General features: G+C 39.8%; 1 protein-coding gene across 1 annotated transcript in view; it reads right to left on the reverse strand.

Moving 5' to 3' along the window:
* Positions 1-25,786, reverse strand: part of LOC102855222 — a 196,698-nt gene continuing 170,912 nt past the window's right edge. Inside the window, exons 20-24 of the mRNA XM_006903124.1 lie at positions 18,698-18,837; positions 10,165-10,288; positions 3,034-3,192; positions 1,025-1,184; positions 1-89 (exon numbers count right to left, since the gene is read on the reverse strand). Of these exons, the coding sequence (XP_006903186.1) occupies positions 1-89; positions 1,025-1,184; positions 3,034-3,192; positions 10,165-10,288; positions 18,698-18,837 (672 nt within the window). The remainder of the gene's footprint in view (positions 90-1,024; positions 1,185-3,033; positions 3,193-10,164; positions 10,289-18,697; positions 18,838-25,786) is intronic.

Genomic DNA, 25,786 nt, shown 5'->3' on the forward strand with positions numbered 1-25,786 from the left:
TCACAATATTTCAATGTCCCATTTCTGTGTTTCTTCTCCCTCCAGGGGCTGATTTACAATTACATGAGTCTTGTCATAATAGCTTCCTCCTAAAATAGAAATTCCAAAAGAAAGGATTATTTGTTCATGCAGGTGCTTAGCAGTTTCACAAGTTGCTTTGTTCAGCCTGCTGTTTAGTAGATTATTGTGTCATTTACGACGTGTCCTGAAATGGGAAGCTGAATTTAAACAGGCCAAACCATTATTCACCTCAATTTGGACCTTACTATGATTCAGACTGAAAAACTAAAAGGCACAATATATGATTGCATAAGCACTATGCCCTAACAGTGCAACTCTTAAGAACAAAGTGCTCCCAGAGAGCTCTGGCTAAATGTCAGGTGCTATGTTTTTGTTTCTACATCAACAGAGATTATGACTAACCCAATTAAAGCAGCAGCCATGGGTGATGTTAGCCCTGACCTTGAGGAATTAAAAAACAAGGTTAAAGGATACGTCCCGTAACTTTTAAAATGAGGGCTTCTAAGGACCATGGCAATTCACAGTGAAAAGTTAAGATACATTTCTGCAAAACTAAAGACAATTCATTTTATAACCACAACACTTTCAATTTAAAATCCTTTCCCCAGTTCATAGATGATGAGTAAAAAGTTTCTCAGACTTTGTCCTTAGGCTTTTTCTGTTTGACCCACATAGACACTTGTGTCATTCCTTAAAATTGCGTGTCTCAAATTTTCAAACATAATTAAAATTATGTTTAATATTTGTATATTGAAGGGAGTTCTGGTAAGGAGCTGTGTTGCTAACCGACAGGCAGATGGTTAGAATACGAGAGCTGCTCCGCGCGAGAAGGATGGGCGGTCTGCTCCTATGTGATTTACTGCTTCAGAGAACGCACAGGAGGGGCAGCTATGGTCGGCTCATGACAGCTTACACAGAGATTCCCTTTACCTGGGAAGAGGAGCTTTAGGACTTAACAATACCCTAGACACAAACAAAACACTGTGTCTCCTCAAAGGCCCACCTTTAACATCAAGGACAAGCTGGTCACTGAGGTAAGAGCTGATGGTTCCATTTCTGTTCAGTCTCCACTTCTGCCTGGACTGCCCATGTTCCGTCCACAGAGCTACTTTAGCTCCAGGTGTGTCTCGGCCACCAATCACATCAAGACATGTATCATTCGCCTAACAGTTAACAAACAAACAAGCAGTATTATGTTTGCGAAAATAAACTGGGCTGATATATATATATTACATAGCATAACAGAAATTTCCATAAACTTTTTTAAAAAAGTCATTCTTATGGCTGGCAAGAGGAAATGGCATAGAAATGAGGCCACTAAAATAGACACAAAAAGACGTAAAGGAAGCCTACACACTGTGTAGAGGAGGCCCAATGCATTAAAATTGAACACAAAGTCCCTGATAGCTTAACAGGTATTATGTAGAGCTTGATTTTCTTAAATCAGCTGGTATGCTAAAGATATACAGATAATAGTCACTCCTTAAAAGTCACTTTGGTGGCATAGTCCACAGAGAGTTGCACTGTTAACCCAAACGTGGAATCTCTGGTGGTTCGAATCCAAGCTTTCTCAATGGAGGAAAGAGGAAGCCATCTTCCATGAGATTTACAGCCTCCCAAAACCTGGATCAGTCATGAATCCAACACAGGCATTGAGTGAGTGAATGCTTTTCACGTGTGTTGAAAAAAAGAGGGGGGCAGATAGATAATCCACTGGTGATAAAATAAGGTTGTTTATTAAATGTTTAATTAAACATATAATATTTATTAAAACAGGTACTTTATTCTCCATAGCATCACAGTGAATGCAGATAGAAAAAGAATAAAGAAACCTAAATTTTACTTTCCAATAAAAGCTGCTTTCTTCATTACACTTCAGTGTATATTTTGAAAATGAAAGACTTGACATGTTTAGAATCTCTTGACAGCTGATTTTATCTGAGCCTGTGGTAATGGATCACAAAAGACCATTGTCCTGTTTAGATCCAATGACATGTATCTTTTGTCTTTAAAAAAAATCACTGTGCATCAGAGAGCTGGACAATAACCTAAGGATGAGAGAAGAAGAATCTGTGACTTAGAGTTGTGGTGCTGGAGAAAAGTACCAAACATGCCATGGGCCACCAAGAAAACAAACAGATTTGTCTTGAGATGGTGACACCTGCTTATTGGAGGCAAGGATTTTTAAGCTCTGTCTCACATACTTTGGGCGTGTGGCCTGGAGGGACCAGTACTTGGAGGACATCATGCTTGGAAGGATGGAGAGACAGCATTGGAGATGGAGTGACACAGTAACTGGGGTAATGGGGGTATATGTGTTGGAGACAGACTGGCTCAGGATAGGGCAGACTTTTAGAGCTACATAGGGTTGTACACAGGGTTTTATGAGTCACAAGTGACTCGATGGCACATAACAACAATAGGCATACCTTTGTTTAACTTAAATTTTAAAACTGGAGTTTGTACATCAAAAATTTCTCTAAGCAATTTCACTTAAATGCTTTAGTAATATATGCTTATCAGTAAAAGATCATGCAATGAACCATTCCTAAGTCATGCCATTATTTTACCTACTTGGTGTGCAAGATTCTATTTTCCAAAAGAACAGAGCAGAAGTTACACATCAAAAATTCCTCTAGCCATGTAACTTAAATGCTTCAGTAATACATGACTATCAATCAGTATATGATCATGCACTACCTGTTCCTAAGTAATGGCATTATTTTCTCAATCTGTTTGATTTTCAAGATTCCAGTTTCCAAAAGAACAAACTGGATCTGGAGTACTCTTATTTAGGAGTTAATACACACAACATCTAGCCACAAGTTCAGCCATTCAAATCCATGCAATGGCCTTTTAGATTAAATGTCTGGTGTTTTACTTCTGGACAATGAACCAATAAAAACCCTATGGGGCAGGCAAATGGCCAGGAGCCACAAATGGTGCTGGTTGAGACACACAGTGCTGGCAAGAGTTGGGACCAACCTGTTGGCAACTGGTTTGGTAAGTTACCTTGGATTTGAAGAGTCCTCGACAGTAGTGCCATATTTGCGTATTTTTTCCATTGTAGGGAGAAATGCACACAGATGTGGCCCTGATGTCCACAAGGTTTCCAATGACAGTCAGATACTCATTCTCAGCTCGGTTCTTTATTCTGATGTACACTGCAGGCTATGATAAAGGGGAAACAGCTGTTTCAAAATAACCTTTTGCCTCGGGAAATCGAGTAGTGAAGAGCAAAGTCAGAAGCTAAATTATTTATTTGTATGTACAAATATTCTACAGAAAAATCCTTATATTACATCAGTACAAAGTTTACACTGTACAGTCTCTATTATGTTGTTGCCATTCTGAAAAACACGGAACATTTTTGAAAGGAGAAAGGAAGTCGTTTCATTCACCAGAACTGCATGAGGCAAGGGCTGTGGAACAATCAGGGGCTTGGGTTTCATCCAATAACTAATGTGTCCCAGGTGTGCTGAAGGAGGTACAGGCGTGGAACAAGGGCAAATTAGTACCTACACAAACTCAGGAAAGACAAGTCCAATAATCAGACATACTATCTTGAGCTCTTCAGTGCCAACCCTCTGTAGAGGGAGGTCTTGAAAACCTCAGGTAAATAAGGACCTCAGCAGCTGTGGTTACTGCTTTGTTTTCATTAGACAGACCTTCAGAATATTTTCTCGGAGAGACCAAGCAAGTTTAAGCACTAATGGGGTATCTGAAAAATGGGTAACAAGGGATCTCATACTTTAAAATTAGGATTTTAGGATAAAATATTAGACATAAGACTTGTCTCTAAAAATTAAGAGTTAATGCTTACTGAGCATTGTTATGGGTCATCGACCCTCTAGTAGGTGTGCAGAAGCAGTAAATCACACTGCAGGGGACTTACCATCTTTCTCCTGAAGTGCAGTTGGTGGATTCAATCCTTGTACTTTAGGGTTGGTAGCAAAATGTTCTACCCACTAGGACAACACTGCTCCCTTACTGGATATTAGGTTTTGTTGGATAGGAGCCCTACTGGCACAGTGTATAGCTTGTCAAACTGATAATCAAATCAAATAGTCAGTACTTCAATCCACCTGCCACTCTGCAGTGTCCTCCCAAAGATTTACAGCTTGGGAAACCTGGTGAAGGCTACTACAAGACAGTGAGTTCTGTTTTTTTGGGTGTGTGTGTGTTTTAGTGAGTTTTGTTTTAAAGTGTACATCTGTGAAGTCGTATGCTAAATGCTCTCTGTGTCACTGAAATAATCTAAAGAAATTGTTATGAAAGTAGAATTGAGACCCTAATTTTACAGTAAAGTTCACATTAAATGGGAAGCCAGGGAGACCTTAATTTTAAAGTTCACAGTAAATGTGAAGCCAGGTCTGTTTGTAACAAAATGCTCCCGCTTTATGAGGGTGCTTGTGAGGCCTATATTCTAAGATGCACTAGTTATTCTTTGACACTGAGAACAACAGTCTACTTCCAAAGACGGTGGTGTGAACTAAGTTAGATGGTGACAGGAAAACACATGATCGAAGGTAGGAAAACAGTCCTGTTAGCCCTGGGATCATCAGGCATTCAGCTACAATGTGACATGCAGAGCACTTATCTGCCTTAGGTCAGTGTTGACATCTCAATTAGAACCTTGAATAAATAACAAACTGCTATTTGATTAGGGTGCACTTTCACTATGAGAACTGTAAATGCAGTGTAACATTATGGAGTAAATAAGTACTGTACTGTTCTGAAGCTTATGCTTGACCAACACAAGGTCATTGGTATCACAGAATATTTAGCTTTCCTAAAGAAATAAATCTTAGGAGTTTCTTTTTTTTACTTTTCTAGTGTTTTTATTGGTTTATATACAGTTATTCTTTTACATTGCTTTATACATGTACATTGTATTTTATAAAATATATCATTTATATTGTGCCTCATTTGTGTACCTTGTATTTTATACAATTATTCATATATATTGCATTTTACAGAATTAATTACTATTTATCTATGCTTATTATGACCCCATCTTTCCAAGTCCCCTTGGAATCTTTCCTGAATCCTTTAACATCATCATCCCCTCCCCCATTTCCTCCCACTAAATTCTGGTATCCTAGTAGTGTCACTTGTCCTACCCTTCTCCTTTTCCCTCTGCTATTTTGAACATTTGTTTACATCTTGCTTCGTTATCTTCTTATTTTTACAATAATGGTCATATGCAATATTTGTCCATTAAAACTGAGTTGTTTCTCACAGCATAATGCTCTCTCAACTCTCCCATGTTATGCAGTATTTTACTAAATTGTAATTTCTTAGGGTTTCATAGCATTCCATTGGGTGAATGTACTACAATTTCTCAATCCATTTGTTTGTTAATGGCCATCTGGGCTGTTTTCATAATCTTGCGAATGTGAATAATGCTGCTGTGGACATACGTGTACATATCTCCCTTGGTGTCTTAGTTCTATTTTGATTGTAGTATATTCCTGGAAGTGGAGTAGCTGGGTCCTATGAGATTTCTATGTTCATCTTCACCATGCCCCCCCCCCAGTAAGGAGTTTTTAAATAAGCAAGAATGAGGACAAATTATTATCTAATTGAGTGAGAGCAGATGAGTAAGACTTCTACTTGGCTAGATTTATTAAACCTTTTCATGTTCATAATGTTATAGTGAGCTATTAGAATTTTGATAATTTAGCCTAGTTCCTCACTGACATCACTGTACATTCTTGAGATTTTTGAGTGTATATTTATTATAGTTTCTTATCAGAGAACAAGCATGATCTTCATAGACGAGAGAGTTCCAATTATGTTCAAATTATCAGTTTTAATAAAAAGTCAAATAAGTTACTATCTACTTTTATGAAATATTATAGTTTGACTCTTCTGTAATTATACTTAAAAACACTGGTAGACATTGTAAATACCTCAGTAACTTCCTAATTTCCAACCTCACAGAAAATCACATTTCAATTACTCTCATATTCCTTAACAAAAATATGAATACATGTAGTACTGTAAACAGCCTTAGTAAAAAACTAAGTATGAACCAACATGCGGTCTCAGAACCTGAGAATTCTTTTCTTAGAATACAAAGTGTGGTCTCAACAAACTGCAAGAAAAAGAATCTACTAAAATGCTATTTTAATATTAAGTACGTAACTAGAATAGGAATCAGGTTGTTTCTAAAGTGCAATCCAAAAGGAAAAAAAATTTTAATTTAAAAAGAAAAATCTATGTAAAACAGAAGCTACTATTCTGGTAATTCAGTGTCTCCAAGCCCCTGAACCACAGGCAAGGACATGCTTCCCTCCCCAGGAATCACCATCTCAAAGTAACTAAAACATTAGCAGTGTTAAACTAATTTCTACAGTTTTTAACAACACATGATTAGCAACATAATGAGTCTGTAATCTTCTGGCATTTCTCTAAGCATTCCAACTTCTATTTTGCTTTTTCTCAGCTTTTCAATGGTGTTACCTATCTTTTGCTACAGGAACACAGAATAAGAAAAATGTCATGGTCATGAGACCCTGTACCACCTGTTATATGCTAGGGAAGCTCACTACTGTCTTTGTATCCCCACATTGTGTCTGGTTCTCTTAAGGGGTTCTTTTTTAAAATGAATCTATCATCATACTAATATGAGATGATTACTGGATCAAGTGCTTCAAAAACATAGGGTTTTTTTCAGCACTACTGAGAGGCTGGGGCAAGGCCATCAGTACTGTACTGCGAAGAAATCTGAGATGCTAATAACTTAAGTCTAAGTCACTTGCTCGGCATCATTGCTGACAAATGGCAGAAGGAGAGGGAGAAGACTATTTTTAAGCGGTTACCATTTAACATTTAAAGTGACAAGTCTGCACTTCAGAACACCAGCACTTACTCTTGTCTGCTATACTCTGCAACTATTTTATTTTGGAAGGAGTGTGGTAATTTAACACACATTTTAGAATATCACAGATTAGAGTCCAAATCCTAGGTCTTACACTTGGATTCCCACCCCTCATCCCCCTCCCCCCGACTGTGTTACTATCTTAGTTTTCCATCACAAAAAAGGAGATAATTTCTACCTCAAAGGTGTTACGTGAAACTATGTTTCTAAAGAAGTAGTTCTGATGGCTTAGTGAGTAGAAGCTGCACTGCCAACCCAAAGGCACATGGTTCAAATTCATCACAGGAGAAAGATGGGGAATCTCCCGCTATGGGATATGTTGTTGTTGTTGTTGTAGTATGCTATTGACTGTGATTCATAGTGATCCGACGCACAATAATTCTCAACCCTGCCCTATCATGAGCCAATCTCATGTTTCTGATAGACCTATTCCCACACCCTATTTACTGTGTCAATTCATTTCATCCATAGTCTTTTTCCATTTCTAAGCATGATGTCCTTCTCCAAGGACTAGTCCCTCCTAACCATGTACCCAAAGTATGCAAGAGGGAGCCTCAAAATCCCTGCCTCCAAGAAGCAACATGGTTTCACTCTCTCCATGACAGACTGTTTGTTCTGTTGGCAGTCCATGACATGTTCAGTACTCTTCTCCAGCATCACAACACAAAAGCATCGCTTCTTCTCCTGTCATGTTTGGTCACATCCAGCTCTCCAATGCAGAGTAAAAAAATCGCAAAAACCAGGCATGGCCTGGATCAGACTCTCCTTAAGTCTCGAGAGTGACATCGTTGTTCTTTAGAACTCTGGAAAGGTCACTGACAGATTTTTTCAAATTTAATTTGTCTTGATTTCCTGACTGCTGGTGCCAAGGGTGTTGATTGTGAAGCTAAGCAAGCTAAAAGTATTAACAATCTCCATCTCCCCTCCATTTATTATGGTTCTGGCCCAGTGGTGAGAATCCGTGTTTTATTGATGTTGAGCTTCAATCCATATTGCAGACGAGAGTAGTTTGACCCTCTGCAACAAGCGCTTCAGGTCCTCCCCAGTTTCAGCAAGTAGGGTTGTGTCATCTGCATAACGCAGGTTGTTAATGTGTCTTCCTCCAATCCTGATGCTATATTCTTCCTTATAAAGTTTCTGAAAATCTGCAGGAGGGTCAGCCAGGAGTTGGTTCTGACTCAAATACACAACAATGTTGCCAACGGGATTCGGAAATGATAGGAATGGCATATGAAGTGATTATCCAGGAGTTGGTTCTGACTCAAATACACAACAATGTTGCCAACGGGATTCGGAAATGATAGGAATGGCATATGAAGTGATTGAGGAGCCAGGTCTCCCCACTCTCACAAACTACAACTTCCTTCACTGAACCAGGCACTGAATGTGGCTTTTGATTGCCATGTACTGTTTTCCATTTTAAGTTATTGCTTTGAGTTGGTCATGTTCCCTCAACAACAACAAAAATATAAGCTCCAATAAGACAGGGCATCTTTCTATCTTCCATAACAGGATATGCACTTTCAAATTATCATTCTTTTATTTACACACTATTCTTTAATGAAACAATCTCAGAGCTCCTAAAATTTTTCAGACATCGTGGCAGGCACTAGTGGTAGAACAGTAAGCAAACTGTACATGATCATTTACTCTCAAGAGACTTGGAATCCAGTGGGAAAGAGCTCAACTCAGGCATAAGGATATCTTTCAACGGAAAACCGTCGATGATTGGACAAGGAACACTTTAGTGAAACAGATAAAAAGAAGGACAGTGTGAAATGAATCAAGGTCAAGCATTGTGTGTATTAGAGTTAACAATGTGAAACAAGATATTAGTGACTAAAAAAAACCCCTAAGGTTTACACATAGAAATTATCATGAAAAATTGACAGGGACAAGATGGGAAGAAGAGGGGAGCAGAGATTAGTGGATGTATACGGAGGGTGAGCAGAAAGGTAAGGTACAGTGAAGATTTGATAAGATGTTGTAATAAATGGCATTGTAATTAATGTGATAAAACAAAATGGACATTCATGAAAAACCCCATAAAAGAAAACAAAAATGCCAAACTCACTGTCATCAGGTAGACTCTGACTAACAGCAGTCCCCACAGGACAGAGGAGGATTGTCCCACAGGATTTTCAAGGCTGTAAATCTTTACAGAAGTGGGTTGCCACATCTTCCTCCTACGGCTGATGGGATGGAAATGCCCACTGCGCACTGTACAATACACCACTTGAAGAAACTTCTTAGGATCCAATGTCGCTGGTGAAGGTATTTTTGAGGCTCCCACACTAAGCTGAATCCAGTGGGATGAGCACAAATAAGCCAGTGGTGAGTAGTGGAGGAGACGCAGAAGGAATTACGGGTAGAGAAATAACTGGAGGCCTCTAAGACACCTTGAAAGGTATCTGACAATAAGCCCAAGTTTTAGCATGTTAATAGTGGGTGAGGGGGGAAAGCTGCAGTGAAAAAACAGCATCATCAAAGAGACTCAGAATTTTAGAGCTCAGGGTACATCTTACAGCTCAGGGCTGTGTGTCTATTTTGAAAGTGAGTGAGTGAGTCCTCTGCTCTGTGGGACTGCTTTGGAGATCTGTTTTGGTAAATAATGAGAGGATCAAATTCCAGATGCAAGGCCTGAGTGAGAACACCCATCAGTTGGCACATGTCACATGGCCACAGGACAGGGGACCTGTGAGGGATGCAGATGGAGTGGACGTGTGAGGGACCTGTGAGGGATGTGGATGGAGAAGCGGGGGGGGAGTGAGATCAGGCAGGCCATGTGGAGGAGTTTAGATTGTATCCAAAGTGCACTGGGAAAGGTATGAACAGAAGAGTGACAAGTAGTAGGTGTGCAGTAAATACTGTTTTAATTAAACTGCCAGGAGCTAGCTACCCTGAGGATTATGTAAGTCATGAGAAAGAAATCCAAGCACTTTGAAAGTAAAACTTGTACCGTTTCAAAGTTCATTTTTGCTTCCACTGCTTTGCCACAGAACTTAAAATACCTAATTCTTCCGTGAAAATTGAACCCAGTCACTAAAACTTGGGGGCGGGGGGAGGGACTCAAGGATAAATCTCAACATTAAGTCTTAAGTACAATTTTATATATTTGTTCAAAGAAGCAATATCTCCTGCCACCTGCTACATATATGACAAATTAAATTAAATGGTCGATATTTCTTTTAGATGCTATGGTTTATGACATTTCTACCAGAAAAAAACGTGAGCTATTTTACTGCTTTTCTCCTTACCTGCTTCATAGGACGGAGGGAACCAATTGTTTTCCACCCACTGAATGTTGTCCAATTTGGAATCTCATTAGGCTCCAAAAGAATTTGCTTCCCCAAGAAATTGGATCCTTCATAAACTATCCACCTATATGAGAGCACGAAGTAAAAAAGTGAGAGACTTCAAAACAGCAAGAGCTACCTCTTATCTAGTTAAGAAACCCTGGTGGCAAGGTGCATACTGTATCATCCTGCTAACCAAATGGTCAGCAGTTCAAATTCACCAACTGCTCCTCAGGAGAAACAGGGGCAGTCTCTTTTCCTAAGGATTTACAGCCTCAGAGACCTGGTAGAGCATCACTATTAGTTGTCAGAGGGTTTTATTTCTTTTGATGTACCATATATAGGGTTCCAGTCATTAAGATATCTAAATTTACCGATAATCTTTCTCTCTGAGAGAGAGAGAGAGAGATTGATTGAGATATTGAGATTGCATGTCCTCTTTTAACCGAAAAGGTGGAAAGACCAGAAGGAAATCTCCCAGAATGGAGTCAGATGATCTGTATTCCAATTGGACTTTGGTTTCTCCCCTCCAAAACAGGCACACAGCCCTGGACTCTAACGTTCCTCCTGCTCTAAAATTCTGTGTCCCATTGATAATGCTGTCTTTTCACTGTGCCTTAACACTTGACGAGGTGCTATATCCCCCTCATCCACTAAAACTGAGGCTCAATGTCAGATGTTTTTCAGGGCCTCTTAGAGGACTCCAGTTAGCTCTCTACACAAAATTCCTTCTGCAACTCCTCCACAACTTGTCACTGAGGACTACTCACCACTATCCACACGTTACCCACTCCAACATCAAGATCTTTCCCCAAACCTAGCCTTCACAACTCAGGTAGTGTAAAGTGCGTAAACGTATAGAATCTCAAGACCCACACCTGTCATCCTGGCACCTAATTTAGGCTAATGTAGCGCTTAGCACACTGTCATAGCTGTCAGAGCCATGCTCTTCTGTTAAGACTGTGAGGCCAGAGAACTAAGATGGTATCTTATTCAACTTGCATAGTTCTGGCAATAAATGTTGACCAAATAAAGCAATCAGCTATAGTAATATGAAAATTTTTTATTAAAAAGTCTGTCTTCAGAGAGTCAAACGTAATAGAACTATACAAATTTCAGTCTACAATGGCCTTCTTTTCAAAATTTTTTTTATATTTATTTTAAGAAGGACTCATGGTACTAGGGATATTATAGCTAATGTTACATGGATTCTGGATGAAAGCAGGGAGTACCAGAGGAATGTCTATCTGTGTTTCATTGATTATGCAAAGCCGTTTGACTGTGTGGATCATAACAAACTGTGGCTGACTCTGAGAAGAATGGGAATCCCAGAACACTTGATTGTGCTAATGCAAAACCTATACTAGGACTAGGACACAGTCATAAGAACAGATAAAGGAAACATGGCATGGTTCAAAACTGGGAAGGGTATATGCCAGGGATGTGTCCTATCTCCCTACCTTTTCAACCTGTATGCAGAGCAGATTATCTGGGAGGCTGGGCTCTATGAGAAGTGTGGCATCAGGATTGGTGGAGGATTCAACAACAATCTGCATCATGCAGATAACACAACCCTGCTTTCTGAAGCTGAGAAGGACCTGAAGCGCTCACTGCAGAAGGTCAAGGACTGTCCAGGACTGCAGCCTTCATTATGGATTGAGGCTCACTATCAAGAAGACAAAAATTCTCACCACTGGGCCAAATGGCAGCATCAGGATGGATGGTGAAGAGAATGAGAATGCTAACAGGTTTTGTTTGCTTGGCTCTACATTCAACATTCTTGGCACCAGCAGTCAAGAAATTAAAAGACATATTGCAATGGGAAAGTCTGCTGTCAGGGACCTAGCCAGAATACTGAAGAGCAATGGTGTCACTCTGGAGACTAAGGTGCACCTGATACAGGCCATGGTGTTTGCAATCACTTGCTATGCATCAGAGAGCTGCACAGTGACTAGGGAGGATAGAAGGAGAATTGATGCCTTTGAGCTGGAGAAGAGTAGTGAATGTACCATGGACTGCCAAGAAAACAACAGGTTTGTCCAAGAGAGGGTTAAACCAGACTGCTCTTTGGAGGCAAGGATTCTGAGGCTTCGTCGGACATACTGTGGACATATTGCAAGGAGGGACCAGTCCTTGGAGAGGGACATCATACTTGGGAGGCTGGAGGGATAGCGCAGGAGAGAAAGATCCTCTATGAGGTGGATTGATTCAGTGACTGAAGTAAAGGGGCTAGGTGTGTCAAAGACAGTGGGACTGGCACAGGACAGAGCAGCGTATAGGGCTGTTGTACATAAGGTCGCTATGAGTTGCATGCAACTTAACAGCACATAACAACAACAACAACAACATTGTAAGAAAGAGTCTTATAAAAGAGGTCTAACGTATGGTATGTTGTCAGTCAGAAATTTTATCATCTGAAAGGAAAGACAGGCTCTATGGAGATGTCCTAGTTAGTAGCAGCATGACAGGAAATTGTGAGATTCCAGCCCTCCTGGTTCCTGTGAGAGGACTTTTTCCACAGACATACTAAGCAGCCTCTAAACATCTTCTCTAATATTTCTGATCTCAAACAAGAGCTAATTATTAATCTGGCAGACGTTAGAAGACTTTAGTCTTCAGAAGTCTGAAAGGAATTTTAAATAGCTTTGAGGAACAGCATGATGTCCTACTCCTTGGAAGGGTGGAGGGACAGTGCACTAGAGACTCTGGATGAGATGGATTGATACAGTGACTGGGACAAAGGGGGCTGGTGTGTTGGCATTAGTGAGACTGGCTCAGGACAGGACAGGGTTCAAAGCTGCTGCATTATGAGTTGCAGGTGACTGACCCGATGGCACATAACAATAAACAACAACTGAGGAACACTACTCCTTCAAAGACTCTTGTAAGGTTGGATATTTTTGCATAAAGGGTTCTCTCAGTTGTCTCATTAGATCACAGTGTTGGACAACTTTTACAGATGTCCATCCCTTTACAGATTGCTGATGGCTGCTTTTGCTTTATTGTGACAAATTTTAAGAGACAGTCCCACAAACAGAAAATATATCTTATCAGGTCCTATACAAAAAAAAGTTTGCAGAACTCTGCTAAATGATACTACCTAACAACAATATTCTGTTATTACCAAGATGTGAAATTCTCAACAAGATTCAAGGTCACGCCAAACGATGCTTTACAGAGTATGTGTGGAGGACCAGGTGGCTGTCTTACACAAATCAAAGCACCTAGAATTGTACAATGAGTTGCCCTGTTTTGGGCCAAAGATTTCCTGGGTGATACAAATGGTTAATGTACTCAACCACTAAACTGAAAGATTAAAGTTTATCTAGAGGTTCCTCAGTAGAAATCTACTGATCATCTAACTACTTGTAAAAAAGAAGTGGAGTGCAGTTGTATGCTGACATACACAGTCACCATGAGTCAGAGCTGACTCAGTGGAAAAAGGTAACTGACCAGAGATTAAGAGAAAAATGTAACTTTGGAGAAGAGACACACGGAGCACCACCAGCAAGACAAGACTATTTTCTGAAAAGATGGAGTGTTTTCAGAAACAAGTTCATTTTGAATTTACAACACACGCTGCAAAGGGTCTGCTGCAATTGGTCTTTCAGTTTTCCAGATGAAAATTTGTAAAACTTGAAAAGGGAAAAATCCCTTCCATTTTCCAGATGAAAACATGTAAAACTAAATATTGGCAATATTCTTTAAGGACTCATAGTAGCAACAGACTTCAATTTGTACACAAAGATGTGAAGATATGAAGGAAACAAAAAATGGCTTGATATCTGGGCTTTTAAGAAAAGATGTAATACAACAGAGATTATGGATCTAAACTAACCACTATCAGATAATGTTCCCTTTACTGTCTATAAGAAAGACCAGGCTTATCAAATTATGAAGAGATGAGCCAGATGGATGAATTTCCCTCCACTATTTCTTGTCTATAAATATCTAAACCATCAGAGGCTTTATTAAATAAGCTTGTAAGATCTTTATATATTGATCTAACTAAACTCGATATATGGAAAAGCCATGTGGGATGGTAAATTTCAGGGATGCCCCTCATTACACCATAGATAAAAAATGTGGGATAGCAGATCAAGACAGCACAAAACTGTTACTCAGGGCCGCTGGCTCTCTGCATTAACTATCATTCCATGATCCATTTAGATCCTAATCTTCAGACACCCTCATTGTTTCTTACTCCATATATTACTGTCTTTTGAATCAATCTAGAACAGTAAGAGTAGGTGGATAATAAGTTGCAATGAAGAAATAAGAATGTCAAGTAAAATGGCACCAGCTTTTCAATTAAGCAGGTAAGAAAGTCTCAGAGGTAAGTCAATAAATATCAACTTCATTGTGGACTGTAGGGAGACCATAAAAAAAGTTCTACATCACAAGATTAGAGAATTCAGTTCAACACAGTAAGGTGGGGAAAGCCATCAGAAATCTTATGCTTGTTACTGTTGTTAGCTGCCACTGTGTTGTCTCCAATCCATGTTGTGTTATGTGCTGTCAAGTTGCTTGAGACTCATAAAGGCCCTATGCACAATAGCCCTGAACCCTGTCCTATCCTGAGCCACTATCACCATCTCATATCCCAGTCACTGTAAAAATCCACCTCATCCGAGATCTTCTCTCCACCCTCCAGGTGTGATGTCCTTCTTCAAGGACTGGTTCTTCCTGCCCCAAAAAGTATATGAGATGGAGTCTCAAAATCCTTACCTCCAAAGAGCAGCTCCATTTTGCCCTCTCCGGAACAGACCTGTTTGTTCTCTTGGCAGTCCATGGTATGTTCACTACTCTTCTCCAGCACCAGAACTCAAAGGAATAGGTTCTTTTTCCTTTATCCTTAGTCACTGTCCAGCTCTCTGATACATAGCAAATAACTGCAAAGCTTATGGCTTGGTTCAGGTGTACCTTACTCTCCAGTCTGCCATCATCACTCTTTAGCACTCTGGAAAGACCCCTGAGGACAGATTTTCCCAATGCAATTTGTCTTTTGATTTGCTGGCTAGTAGTGCCAAGAGTGGTGACTATAGAACCAAACAAGCTAAAATTGCTAGCAATCTCAATCTTTCCTCCATCTATCATGGTGCTGCCAATTAGCCCAGTGGTGGGAATCTTTGTTTTCTTGATGTTGAGCTTTAATCCATATGGAAGCCTGTAGGCCTTGAGCTCCTGAAGTAAATGTCTCAGGTCCGCCTCAGTTTCAGCAAGCAAAGCTGTGTCATCTGGTTGTTGAGTCTTCCTCCAATCATGATGCCACATCCCTCCTCATAGAGTCCAGACTCCTGAATGATCTGTTCCACATATAGATTGAAAAGGTATGGAGATAGGAAGCATCCCTGATGCATACGATTTCTGATTTGGAACCATGAAATGTTTCCTTGTTCTGTTCTGATGAATGCTTCCTAGTCCAAATACAAGTTTCCATGAACACAATAATGTTCTGGGATTCCCATTTTTCTTGAGGTTAGCCACAGTTTGTTGTGATCTATAGTCAAATGCCTTTGCACAGTCAATGAAATAGAGATAGAAATTCCTCTGGTACTCTCTGATTTCAGCTGAGATCCATCTAATATTGGCTATAACATCCCTAGTGCCACGGCCTCTTCTATACCCAGCTTGCACATCTGGCAATACTCTGTTGATGTACTGTTGCAGTAGCTTTTGGATAATCTTCAGCAGGATCCTGCTTGCATGTGATATTAGTAATATTATTCAATACTGTCCATACTGTTAGATCACTTTTTTGGAATGGGAATAAATATGGATCTAACCTAGTCTGTTGGCCAGGCGGGTGTCCTCCAGATTTCCTGGCACAACCTTACAGGGTCGCATCTGTCTTTTGAAATATGCCAATCGGTATGCCATCAATTCCTGGGGCCTTGTTTTTGCCAATTCTTTCAGAGCAGCCTGAGCTTCTTCCTTTATCACCATGGTTTCCTGGTCAAATGCTTTTTCATTAAATTCTTCCATTTCAGCCAATTATTTTTGGTACAGTGACTCTGTGTACTCCTCCTTCTTCTGATGTTTCCTGGATAATTTAAAATTCTGCCCACAACATCCTTAAGTATAGAAACTCATGGTTTGAATTTGTTCAGTTCCTTCAGCTTCAGAAACGCAGAGTGAGTTCGTTCCTTTTGATTTTCCAAATCCAGCACTTTGCTATGTCTTCTTGAGTTGCCCCATTGTTGTTGTTGTTATGTGCCATTAAAATGCCTGTGACTCACAGCGACCCTATGTACTAAAGCTCTGAACCTTGCTCTATCCTGAGCCAACTTCACCATCTCTGGCACACGTAACCCATTACTCTAGTCACTGAATCAACCCATCACATGAAGGGTCTTCCCCTCCTGCGTTGTCCCTCCATCCTCCCAAGCATGATGTCCTTGCAACATGCCCAGAGTATGTCAGACGGAGCCTCAGAATCCTTGCCTCCAAGGAGCAGCCTGGTTTCACCCTCTCCAGGACATACCTGTTTGTTCTCTTAAGAGTCCCATAAAAACCCTATTAACAGTAAAACAAAACCCTGCCTAATCCTGTGACATCTTCACAATCTCTGCTGTCCTTAATCACATGCTTTCAGTCACTGTGTCACTCCATCTCATTGAGAGTCTTCCTCTCCTTCACTGGTCAAGTAACTTTCCAGTATGATGGCCTTTCCAAGGATTGACCCTTGCTTATAACTTGCTTGGTATATGTGAGAAACTTGCTCAAAGTACATGAGATGAAGTCTCACCATCCTTGCTTTACAGAACACCCAGAGGTACTTCTTTTGAGGAAGATTTGTTTGTTCTTCTGCTTCACTCGCATACATTGTCAGTGAGCTGGGATCCATCAAAGCTGACCCTCCAGTAGGTCTCTACAAGAGGGAGCTCTAGTGGCTTAGTGGTAAGAAGCTGTGCTGCAATCCCAAAGGCACATAGTTTGAATCCACGAGTTGTTCCATGGGAGAAGGATGGATAATCTCTTCTCATGTGATTTATTGCCTCTGAAAACCTGCTGGAGGGTCAGCGATGGGCTGGTTTCAACTCAACATTATTCAACAACAACATATGTCACATAGGAGGAAATGGCTCATCTATTTTCTGAAGAGCCACCAGTAGATTCAAATCATAAAAGAGGCATGACCTTTATGTTAGCATTCCACTCGCTATAGAGTATGCCACTAAAGCTTTTTATTGTGCTTATTTATTGTTAGGAGCCATTGAGTTGAGTACAACTCATAGTAACCCTATGAACAACAGACCTAAATCCGGTCCTATCTTGGGCCATCCTCATCATTTCTGACACACTTGAGCCTATTGCTGCAGTCACTATTCAATCTACCTCACTAGTCTTTCTCTCTTTTGTTTCCCTCCACATTTCCCAGCATGATGTCCCTCTCCAAGCAACAACATCTCCTAGCAACATGTCCAAAGTAGGAGAGATGAAGCATTACCATCTTTACTGGCAAGAAGCAGTCTGGGTGCATGTTTTCAAAGATATATATGTTTATTTTTTTTTGTCAGTACATAAGATATTCAGTACTCTTCTCCAAAACCACAGCTCAAAGGCATCAATTCTACTTTCATTATCCTTATTCATTGTCCAGCTCTCTGATGTATAGGAACTGACTGAAAAGATCAAAGCCTGAATCAGGCAGACTTTCGTGGTCAAACCGACATCACTGCTCCTCAATAATCTACACAGGCCCCTGATTGCAGACTTTCCTGGCGCAATACATCTCCTGATCTCATAGACTGCTAGTACCAAGGGTACTGATTTTGAATCTGAGTAAGATGAAGTCTTTAACAGTTTCAGTCCTTTCTCCATCTACCATGATGTTGCCTATCAGTCTAGTGGTGAGAATTTTAGTCCCACATACTCTTGGACAAAAGTGGTTCCATACAGTCTGGATTAATTTCTATTAATTCCAAGTCACACTGAGTCAACAGACAGAGAAGAACTGTGCAATAAATTTTTTAAATTGAAGTAGACTGCTACCCTGCATCCGTCCAGCAACCACTGTGCCACCAGGGTCATCCTTGATTGACAACTGTCCTAAATGTAATAGCAACAATGGTGGTAGGCAGGCTAGCTCAAGCATAGTAAAGTGAGCACCCTAAAGCAAACTAAAAAAGCTCTTAAAAATCATGGCAAATCAATACCACAAAACATGCTTAGTCTTACAAATAGCCATTTGCCTTAAGCATGTAATGGTCCTGGCTGTCAAAGTTACAATTTAATTAAGTTCTTTTGAAAGAAAATGGCTCAATCAATTAATGCCATCTAGTTTGTGCTGATTGGGTGGACAATTTTCTCTCTCAAAGACTCCCCCGACCCAGACCATTACATAATGCTCCTTTTGGAAATGGCTCTGTCTTCCCTTATTCAAACTGCACCCACTATTAATACACTGACAGAGTACCAGGAGACCAAAATCAACAGTACTAGGGATGGGGATAAAAATCAACTTGCTGCCTGGCTTTTACCCCATACTTACAGTCCGCTTTTAACCCACACAGATTGGGTGTAGAAGTGCAGGTCCTTATTTAGGACAGAGTTCACAGCTTCTTCAAGATGTAACTCTCTTCCCTCACAATGTTCTAGAGCAAAAAGGCTGATGGAAGGTTCTTCAAAAACCTGATATATTTAAGAGAGAGAGAGAGAGAGACTGTATTATAATATGGAGGGCCACAGCTCAGTTACATCCCAATCAGAATGTGTGATGGCCTTGATCCACTTGTGTCTTCACATTGGTGGAGTTTACTGCTCTGTCCAGTAGAGTCTTTCATCACAGTCAAAACACTAGTGAAACTTGACGTAAATAATAGTTTTTACTCACATTTTTATTTTCTTAAAAGTAAAACTGCCATGATCAGAATAACAATTTTAAACCCATAATAAAAACTATCACATAGAACACCTGATTCATAACTACATAGTGAAGTGTAGCATTTTCTGAGAACCACAGTATTTCTGTCAGTGCTTTCCGGTGGCAACAGAAGACTCAGAAAATGACATCCTCATTTTTGGAGGCATTACAAGACCAGTCACCGGAAATGCAAACCTATGCTTCTCACTCAGCTACTGAGTTGATTCCGACTCACAGCGACGTTCCACTGGGTTTCCCAAGGCTGTAAATGTTACCAGGAGGAGACTCTCCAGCTTCCTCTTGAGGAATAGCTGGCAGGGTCAAACCACCAGAGATGTGTAACCATTTGGTTAGTACCACAACACACTTAAAACTAAAACACCAGAGCCCGCTCGTTCATGTCTCCTCTAACTCAAACTAATTGTTTCCTGTCAGAAATAATTTATAGTTGACATTCCACTGGGTTTCTAAAACTGTAAATCACAGAGAAGGAGACTGTACATTTTTTCTCCTCAGAGCCACAGGTGGATCTGAATTCCTAGAGAAACATACCCTTTGGTTTAGCAGTGAAACTCCCTATGGACTATACTAGTAAAGGCTCTTAAAACATTCATAGGAAGAAGCAGTAGGTTCTAATTTACAAAACACTACCTAGTGAACTGACTAGAAGACATCCATCTTTGTTTCTATTCCCAAGAATGGTGATCCAATAGAATGTGGAAATCATAATACAATTTATCATTAATATCACATGAAAATAAAGTATTGCTGAAGACTGAGAACCCAGAAATAGACCTAGCTCTCCATGGTCAACTCATATTCGACAAGGAAATCAAAGATATCAAATGAGGAAATGAAAACCGCTTCAACAAATGGTGCTGGCAAAACTGGTCTTCCACCTGCAGAAAGCTGAAACAGGATCCACATCTCACACCACACACAAAAATGAACTCAAGGTAGACCGGAGACCTAGAAATAAAGCTCAAAACCATAACGTTCATAAGAGACAAACTGCGGTCAAGCTTAGAAGTGCTGGTCCAAAGTATAAGGAGACTCCCAAATACAACCAGAAATGCACAATCTAAAGAGGATAAAACTGATGCATGGGACCTTCTAAAGATTAAATCTCTGTGCACATCAAAAACCTTTTCCAACAGGGTGAAAAGAAAAGCTACAGACTGGGAACAAACATTTGGTAATACCATCTCAGACAAGAGTCTTATAACAAAAGTTTACTTTTTTTTTTTTTTACTCCTGGGCCTCCACAAGAAAAAGACTGATAATCCAATTACAAAATGGGCAAAAGACATAGAAAGAATTTTGACAGAGGAAGATATTAGAATGGCAATTAAACACATGAAGAAATGCTCCAAATCACTAATAAGTAATAAGAGAGATGCAAATCAAAACCACAATGAGGTATCATCTCACTCCAGTAAGAGTAGTAAAGTTTAACAGGGCAGCAAGTAATAGATGTTGAAGAGGATGTGGCAAGAAAGGAACTCTTCTACATTGTTGGTAGGATTGTAAAATGGTGCAACCATTCTGGAAGGCAGTTTGGCGCTTCCTCAATAAGCTGAACATAGAAATTCCATATGACCCAGCTATTGCACTGCTTGGAATATACCAAGAATATGAGAACTGAGGCAAATGGAGATTTGTACACCAATGTTTATAGCAGCATTATTCACCATCACAAGAACATGGACATGGACCATATGTCTAACTATACAAGAAAGGATTGAGAAATTATGGTACATTCACACAATGGAATACTATGCAGCATGCAGGAGCAATAACTTTGTAAATTATTATCTAACTTGGGAGGGACTGGAGAGAGTTACGCTGAGTGAACTCAGTCCCACAAGGATAAATATTGTATAACACCATTATTATAGCATGACAATAAGGATCCAGGAAGGGTGGAAGAGGCTGGAAGCAGAGGGATGTAGATGTACAGGGGGAAGAAGGGATTAATCATTGAATTGTACAATTTGTTGGGTGGGAGGGGTGAGGGAAATTGAAGGAATATGTTAGAATTTGTATTAGAATTTTGCACATAAACTAGTAAACAAAAATTGCTGAAGATTATCCAAAAACAACTAGAAGAGTACATTGACAAAGAACTACCAAAAGTTCAAACTACCAAAAGGGTGTAGAAGAGGGTGTGACACCATGGTTATAATTGCTCATGTCAGATGGATCCTGGCTGAAAAATAAGGAATACTAGACAAATTGTTTTCTGTCCAGAGCAAGGGAACAATGAATGAATGGTTTAAAATTTTGTAAAAAAAGCATATGTCAGGGTTGTATCCTTTCTCCATACCTATTTACTCTACATGCTAAGTAAATCATTCAAGTAGCTACACTCTTTAAAGAAGCATGCCGGGTCAGGAATGGAGAGAGACTCATCAACAACCTGCTTTATGCAGATCACACAACCTTACTTACTTACTTCTTTAAAGTTAGTGCAGCCTTCAATTTGGATTGCACATCGATGTCAAGAAAACAAAAATTCTCCCCACTGGAATAACAAGTAACATAAGGAAAGATGGAGAATAGACTGAAATTATCAACAACTTCATCTTCGATGCATAACCAACACCTTTGGTACTAGCAGTCATGACATCAGGAGATGTATTGCATTGGGAAATTCTACAGTCAAGTACCTCTCCAAATTACTGAGGAGGAATGAATGTGCAAGGATTGTTATTGCTTTTGTTAGGTGCCATCAAGTATAACTCATAGCAACTCTACAGACAACAGACCTGAATTCTGTGCCATCTCTGATACACTTGAGCCCACAGCTGTAGTTGCAATGTCAATCCACCTCCTTGAGGATATTCCTCTCTTTTGCTGCCTCTCTTTCCAAGCATGCTATCCCTTTCCAAGGAACAGTCTCTCCTAGCCACATGTCCAAAGTATGAGAGATAAAGCTTTGCCATTATTGCCTCCAAGGAGCACTCTGGCGGTACATTTTGCAACATAACATTTGTTTGTTATCTTGGCAGTACACTTTTCCAACAATACAACTCAAAGACATCAATTCTTCCAGCTCTAGGATGCAAAGTGACTGAAAAGACCATGACTGAATCATGTTGACCTTGGTTTTCAAACTGGTATCACTGCTCTCATTAATTTGGAGAGATCCTTGATAGAAGATTTCCCCAATGTGTTAAATCTTGTGATCTCCTGATTACTGGTAGAAAGGTTGTTGACTGTGGATGCAAATGAAACAACTGACAGTTTTAATCTTCTCCATCTATCATGATATGATGTTGCCTATTGGCCTAGTGGTTAAGGACCTTTGATTACATGATGTTGAGATGTAATCCACATTGAAGTAGTCTTTAATCTTCTGCAGCAAGTACTACTTCAGTCCTTACTTTCAGCAAACAAGGTTGTGTCATATGCATAAGGCAGGTTGTTAAAATAAATGTTTCTCCAATTCTGATCACATAGCTCTCAGCAAAAAGTTCAGCTTTTCGAATTAATTTCTCAACATACACATTAAAGAGTAATGGATAAAAAAAATATATCCCTGATACACAGACTTTCAGATTGTAAGCCATTCAGTGTTCCCTTGTTCCTTTCAGACAACATCTTGGTCTAGGGTAAAGATTTTGTGTAAGCACAATTAAGTGTTCTGGGATTTGCATTCTTCTCAATGTTAGCCATAATTTGTTATGATCTTATCAAATGCCTTTGTAAAGTCAATAAAATACTTAATAAAATAAAATTCTTCTGGTATCCTCTGCCTTCAGCCAGGATCTTTCTGACTTAAGCAATAATATCTCTGGTGCCACAGTTTCTTCTAAATCCAGCCTGAATTTCTGGTAATTTCTTGTCAACTGTTCCAGTTGTTTCGGGATGATTTTCATCAATATTTTGTTTCCATGAGACAGTACTGATATTTTGAAAATTTTCACATTCTTTTTTTTTTTTTTTAAATTTTCACATTCTTTTGGACCATGTTTCTGGGGAATGGAAACAAATATGGGTCTCTTCCAGTAAGTTGGCCAGACAGCTATCCTCCACATTTCCCGAGATATCTAAGGTTACATCTGTTAGTTGAAACATGCCAATTACTATCCTCTCTCTTCCTGAGGTCTTAAACTGTGCAGGGGTAGTGGAAGACAAATAAGCTGAGGATCAATGCTTATAGGGAAGGGCTGAGAGGTCTAGCTCATTGCTGCCAGGTGGGAAACTCTGGCTGAAATGAGCCTACAAAGAAAAGATGAACTAAGCTTAATGTATTAAAAAAAAAAAAAGATAAAAAATATACTAAGAAACATCCAGGAAGAGGACAAGAAAATAAGCAACTTTCTCTTTACATTACAAGACAACTGGGACAGAGAAATTCTTGAACTCCTTGCTGTCCAATAGACAAGTGTGTAATGATGGAAATAAAGCCACATTCTCCAATACAGTCAGCATATGTGACTACTGAGAGCATGAATTGTGACTGGTATAGCTAAAGGACTAAATTAACAATTGTTACTGTTATGTGCTGTCAAGCCGCCTGTGACACATAGTGACCCAAAGTACAACAGCCCTAAACCCTGCTCTATCCTGTGCCAATCTCACTGTCTCTGACACACCTACCCCCATTACCCCAGTCACTGAATCAATCCACCTCATAGAGGGTCTTCCTCTCCTCTGCTGTCCCTCCACCCTCCCAAGCATGATGTCCCTCCCCAAGGACCAGTCCCTCCTTACAACATGTCCAAAGCATACCAGATAAAGCTTCAGAATCCTTGCCTCCAAGAAGCAGCCTGGTTAACCCTCTCCAAGATGAACAATTACTATTAAATTATTTAAAGTTTTGATCTAGCAGTTCTACATCCAGGAAGTGATCCAAAGTTTAATATCAGAAACTATAAATTTAAATGAGAGCATCAGGATGGATGGTGACGAGATTAAGATTGTTAACAACTTTAGTCTGCTTGGCTCCACAGTCAACAGTCTTGGCACCAGCAGCCAGGAAATTAAAAAATGTATTGCGATGGCAAAGTCTGCAGTTAGGGACCTCTCCAGGGTACTGAAGAGAAATGGTGTCACTCTGGAGACTAAGATGTGTCTGATACAGGCTATGGTCTTTGCAATCACTTGTTATGCATCAGAGAGTTGGACAGTGACCAAGGAGGATAGAAGGAGAATTGATGCCTTTGAGCTGTGGTGCTGGAGAAGAGTATTGAGAATACCATGGACTGCTAGGAAAACAAATAGATTTGTCCTGGAGAGGGTTAAACTGGGTGGCTCCTTGGAGGCAAGGATTCTGAGACTTCGTCTGACATACTTTGGACATGTTGCAAGGAGGTCCTTGGAGAGGTACATCATGCTTGGGAGGGTGGAAGGACAGCACAATAGAGGAAGACCTTCTATGAGGTGGATTGATTCAGTGACTGGGGTAATCAGGATGGGTGTGTCAGAGGCAGTGCGATTGGCACAGAACAGAGCAGGGTTTAGGGCTGCTGTACATAGGGTCGCTATGAGTCGCAAGCGACTCGACGGCACATAACAACAACAACAACTTATATTTTTAAAAAATCCCACAAACCAACTCACAGCTAAAACTAGAACAAACTATGCTGAGTCACATAAGATAGTCACAAAAGGACACTGAAGATATGAGATCATTAATATAAATAGGTAAGAAATCGTTCCCATACAGAATCAATTATGGAGATAAAAGAACTGAAGGAGAAGGGAAGCAAATTAAACACATTCAAAATGATGATGATAATAATAAAGTAGGAAAATAGAGAGGGAAAACTGTACAGAACAATTAGATAGCTTTAGATTTTTAAGAATTTATTCAAATCAGAAAGAAGAGCCTATCAGACTGAATAGATGACTGGTGAAAGGATGTAAACCAATTAAACCAATGAAGAACTATTATTAATAAGCAAATGTGGGAGAAATATTTCATCTATCCATTTAACAATTAACAACAAAAGGATGTCACCATGTGAATCATTCTATAAAACTTTTTATTTGGAATATTTATTTTTCTCTAAGCTTGAAGTGATTCTCCCTTGTAGAGGTATTGCATATATTTAACTTTGTCTATTTTCAGTGTTGAGTAATTTAAATTTGTAACCATACTTAAGTTTATAAACCCACAAGAAATGAATACATATAAATGTCAGGCAATTCAGAAGATCAGCATAGTGTTAATCTGGGCAGTATAGGTGAGGACTGTTAAGTGCTTATCATTCAGAAATCAAGAATACTGAAAAACTCGTTTAAAGTCTTCTTTACTGACACATTTTCAAAACATAAAAAAGAAAGATATGATTAATAATCTTCAAAGTCAGACCTGTAGTAGTCATCTGAGCTTTTGAAGACCAACACAAACTACCAGAACCTATTTGCAATTTGAACTCTACACGCGTACTCTCCATGTTAACTCAAAAGGCAGCCAATCCCTTAGGGCCAAAGGCTCTTCTTCTTAGGTGTTATCAATAACAAGACATTCCAGTGAGGCCAATTTTAAGCTATACAAAGAGAATAGTTTCTAAAAGCTGGATGTGGTAGTTGTTGTTGTTATGTGCCGTCGAGTCGCTTGCGACTCATAGCGACCCTATGTACAACAGCCCTAAACTCTGCTCTGTTCTGTGCCAATCGCACTGTCTCTGACACTCCCATTTCGACTACCCCAGTCATTGAATCAATCCACCTCATAGAGGGCCTTCCCCTCCTGCACTGTCCCTC

Source organism: Elephantulus edwardii, unplaced genomic scaffold (assembly GCF_000299155.1).
Source record: "Elephantulus edwardii isolate Elephantulus edwardi_28Jun2011 unplaced genomic scaffold, EleEdw1.0 scaffold00513, whole genome shotgun sequence".
Classification (NCBI taxonomy): domain Eukaryota; kingdom Metazoa; phylum Chordata; class Mammalia; order Macroscelidea; family Macroscelididae; genus Elephantulus; species Elephantulus edwardii.